The following is a 4,033-nucleotide window of genomic DNA, read 5'->3' as shown; positions in this document are numbered from 1 at the left end:
TGGCTTGAACTTGGCCACGGTGGGAGTATTTACACCACGGAAACCAGCAAGAGCCATAAATCAGAGCCTCCCCTCCCCCGCACCTCTTTGCCCTCCCAAACCTGGTTCACCAGCACATCACTGGGACTTGGGGCCCGAGGAACAAGTTCTCTACATGGCTGTGTGGCCTTCAGGAGGCATTTAACTTCTCTGAGTCTTTCATGAGTCATCTACACCATGGCTCAGTATGCTTATTTGGCTTAGAGTACCAGGTTTTTGTTGGAGGAGGGTGTGGGAACAGGAGCACAGGACTGGGATTGAATGTACGATAGGAGTGAACATGATCTGAAATCCTATGAAGTACAAAGCACACAGAAGGAATTAGAATTCTTTAAAAAAATATTTTCTTGGTCCTTGCCCCCTTTCCTTTTATTCTTTTTTTAAAAAAATATTTATTTATTTGGCTGCATCGGGTCTTAGGTGCGGCACGCAGGAGCTTCGTTGTGGCATGTGGGCAATCTAGTTGTGGCATGCAGGCTCAGTTGCCCAGCGGCATGTGGGATCTCAGTTCCCTGACCAGGGATCGAACTCGCATCCCCTGCATTGGAGGGCGGATTCTTAACCAGTGGACCACCAGGGAAGTCCCAGAATTTTTATATAAAGGCAAGAGGCCAACCTGGTTCCTTTCTAGCCTGATGATTTACCTAAGTCATCACTGAAGTTTTGGTGTTACAGTCTGAAGGGGAAACATGCATAGATTTTAAAATATTTGTTTAATTTTTATTTTTGGCTTTCATGTCAGAAAGGCCCTGGGTAAAGTTCTGTTGGGCACGTCAGCTAGTCTTGTCATTCTTGCGAGTGATTTCAGTAATGCCAGACTAGCTTTCAGAAATATATTTTTGAAAAACGCCTCATCGTTGGGACTTCCCTGGCAGTCCAGTGGGTTAAGACTTCGCCTTCCAGTGCAGGGGTTCGATCTCTGGTCGGGGAACTAAGATCCCACATGTCTCACGGCCAAAAAACCAAAAAACATAAAACAGAAGCAATACTGTAACAAAATTCAATAAAGACTTTAAAAATGGTCCCTATATTGAAAAAAAAATCTTCAAAAAAAAATATAGAAAAACCTCTTGTTGATAAGGAGGTTTTACTACCCCCGCTTACAAACAGGAGAACCCGAGCTCCCAGCAGAGAGGTAGGAAAAGTGTCAGAGCTGCTGTAATTTGGAATCTGCCTCCAAAGGGCAGGATTATTTCACTTTGGCTGCACTGCCTTTCAGTTCAAGGACCTGAGCCCTTCAACGTGGGAAGGTTGGGAAGAGTGTATGACGATCTGGGCAAAATACGAAGCAGTTGTTCTCTGTACGCAGCACCGTTCTGATCTGCTTTTGTTCTGATAGAAATCTTGTTGGCTCTTCCACTCATTAGGTTCTTCTGGCTGGGCTCAGACCTGCCGTGAGGAGCCTGTAAATCTGAAAATGAACCCCACGGGTATAGCAGACACCACCCTGGATGAAAGCATCTATAACAATTATTATCTTTATGAAAGCATCCCCAAACCTTGCACCAAGGAAGGTATCAAGGCATTTGGGGAGCTCTTCCTGCCCCCCCTCTACTCTTTGGTCTTTCTGTTTGGTCTGCTTGGAAATTCTGTGGTGGTTCTGGTCCTGTTCAAGTACAAGCGGCTCAAGTCCATGACCGACGTGTACCTGCTCAACCTTGCCATCTCGGACCTGTTCTTTGTGCTCTCGCTCCCTTTCTGGGGCTACTATGCCGCAGACCAGTGGGTGTTCGGGCTCAGCCTCTGCAAGCTAGTTTCCTGGATGTACCTGGTGGGCTTCTACAGTGGCATATTCTTCATCACACTCATGAGCATCGATAGGTACCTGGCCATTGTGCACGCGGTCTTCTCCCTGAGAGCGAGGACCTTGACTTACGGGGTCATCACCAGCGTGGCCACGTGGGCAGTGGCTGTGCTCGCCTCCCTCCCAGGCCTTGCGTTCAGCACGTGTTATACTGAGCACAACCACACCTACTGCAAAACCAAGTATTCTTTCAACTCCACGAGGTGGAAGGTTCTGAGCTCCCTGGAGATCAACATTCTAGGGCTGGTGATCCCCTTGGGGATCATGCTGTTCTGCTACTCCATGATCATTAGGACCTTGCAGCACTGCAAAAATGAGAAGAAGAACAAGGCAGTGAAGATGATCTTTGCTGTGGTGGTCCTCTTCCTGGGGTTCTGGACCCCTTACAATGTGGTGCTCTTCCTGGACACCCTGGTGGAGCTGGAGGTCCTTCAAGACTGCACCTTTGAGAGACACCTGGACTATGCCATTCAGGCCACAGAGACACTGGCTTTTGTTCACTGCTGCCTTAATCCGGTCATCTACTTTTTCCTGGGGGAGAAATTTCGCAAGTACATTGTACAGCTCTTCAAAACCTGCCGGGGCACTTTGGTGGTCTGCCAGTACTGTAGGTTCCTCCCGATTTACCCCGACACCCCCAGCTCATCTTACACACAGTCCACGGTGGACCACGATCTCCACGATGCTCTGTAAAAGATGAAAATGCAAAAAGCAGAGTTAATAAGCTTCCCAAACTAAGAGCTTATTTAAAATTGTATTGTAGTAAGAGTTTCCTGAACAAGTACCGGGAAGAATTATATCCACTGCAAAAAGTAGGGCTTGTGACTTCCTGCCAAGTACAAGTTCAGTGTGACCAGAGTTCACCCGGACCAAGGTGTCCTTCCTCGCACCAGGCATTCCTGCAGGGATGAGTAAACCTGAGGAGGATTCTGAGCAGTGTTTCAATGAGGAGTTGGATGATTTTGGAAAGGGAAGACCAGTCCCTTCTAACCTGAACTCATGGGATTCTCTAGAGGGGACTGTAGAGAATTGATTGGGGGAGTAAATCTCTACTTCTTGCTGTAAAAATGAGCCCTTTAATTAACGTCTAGCTTTTTGTGAAACAATATAGAAAACTTTGGCATGCTGTCCCAGTGTTTTCCTAAGAATATATCTGAAGCATGGTATACTCCATGAAGCCAGATGTCTGCAGAAACGAATAGTGAAATAATGAACTTAGATCTTTTTTTTTTTTTTTCGGTACGCGGGCCTCTCACTGTTGTGGCCTCTCCTGTTGTGGAGCACAGGCTCGGGACGCGCGGGCTCAGAGGCCATGGCTCACGGGCCCAGCCGCTCCGCGGCATGTGGGATCTTCCCGGACCGGGGCACGAACCCGTGTCCCCTGCATCGGCAGGCGGACTCTCAACCACTGCGCCACCAGGGAAGCCCTAGATCTTGATTCTTTTATTGTAAAGGATTATTTGTTAATGGAAGCCAAGCTTTCAATGTTGATTACAATCATAAGGAGAAAAAGGCATTAGCATGGTCTGATTTCCCAACGTGAAATACAAGGCATTAACAAATCTAAACATACTTGTGGAAATTCAAACACAGCTTCATATGCTTGTGGACATGTTTTAATTATAACAGATGAATATTCAAATTTAAAAAATAATACATAGGCCCAGACACATTTATTTGGGGTCTTTTACTCATTTACAAACATTTCCTTCAAAACCAAAAATGATGAGGACTAATCAAGTATGACAATTTTTCCTTAATCATTTTAAGTGCCTGCCGTCAAGTGAGGCAAGAATAATCCACCCAAAGTTATTGCTGACGTGGCATAAAAATGACTTTCCAAGGTGTCATCCTCTCTTTTGAAATATTGGCCCTGCTTTTTAACTTTTGGATGACTCAAAAGTTCTTACAAGTCATTTTAATTATGTAACTAATCATTTTACACCATTAAGATAAATCTCTGTTCGTACAGCCTTAATCAGAATTAAGTAAAGACTTTAACAAAGTCTAGGGATACCTGTAATATCTCCAGAAACAAAACCTATTTTACAGACTATTACCTGAGTTAACCAGTTTAAAATGTTTTTGTAAATTTACACATTATTGCACGCTTTACATTTATAAAGAATGCATTTCCAGAAAATTTATTTTCAGAAGTGATTTTAACAGGGTAAGTTGATGTTGCCTTTA

The 4,033-nt window shown here is 44.9% G+C and overlaps 1 protein-coding gene across 1 annotated transcript; it reads left to right on the top strand.

Annotated features, from left to right (window-relative positions):
• The first annotated feature begins 407 nt into the window (after window positions 1–407).
• On the top strand, window positions 408–3,656 carry CCR4 (C-C motif chemokine receptor 4). The gene has a single exon (XM_081245812.1). It carries the CDS (start codon window positions 1,457–1,459, stop codon window positions 2,534–2,536), a length of 1,080 nt encoding a protein of 359 aa, XP_081101938.1. The 5' UTR covers window positions 408–1,456; the 3' UTR covers window positions 2,537–3,656.
• The last annotated feature ends 377 nt before the right edge of the window (window positions 3,657–4,033 follow it).

This window comes from Mesoplodon bidens (genome assembly GCF_964165515.1).
Source record: "Mesoplodon bidens genome assembly, chromosome: 10".
Classification (NCBI taxonomy): Eukaryota; Metazoa; Chordata; class Mammalia; order Artiodactyla; family Ziphiidae; genus Mesoplodon; species Mesoplodon bidens.
The sequence above is the reverse complement of the archived record's forward strand: the minus strand, read 5'-3'. Positions and strand labels throughout refer to the sequence as shown.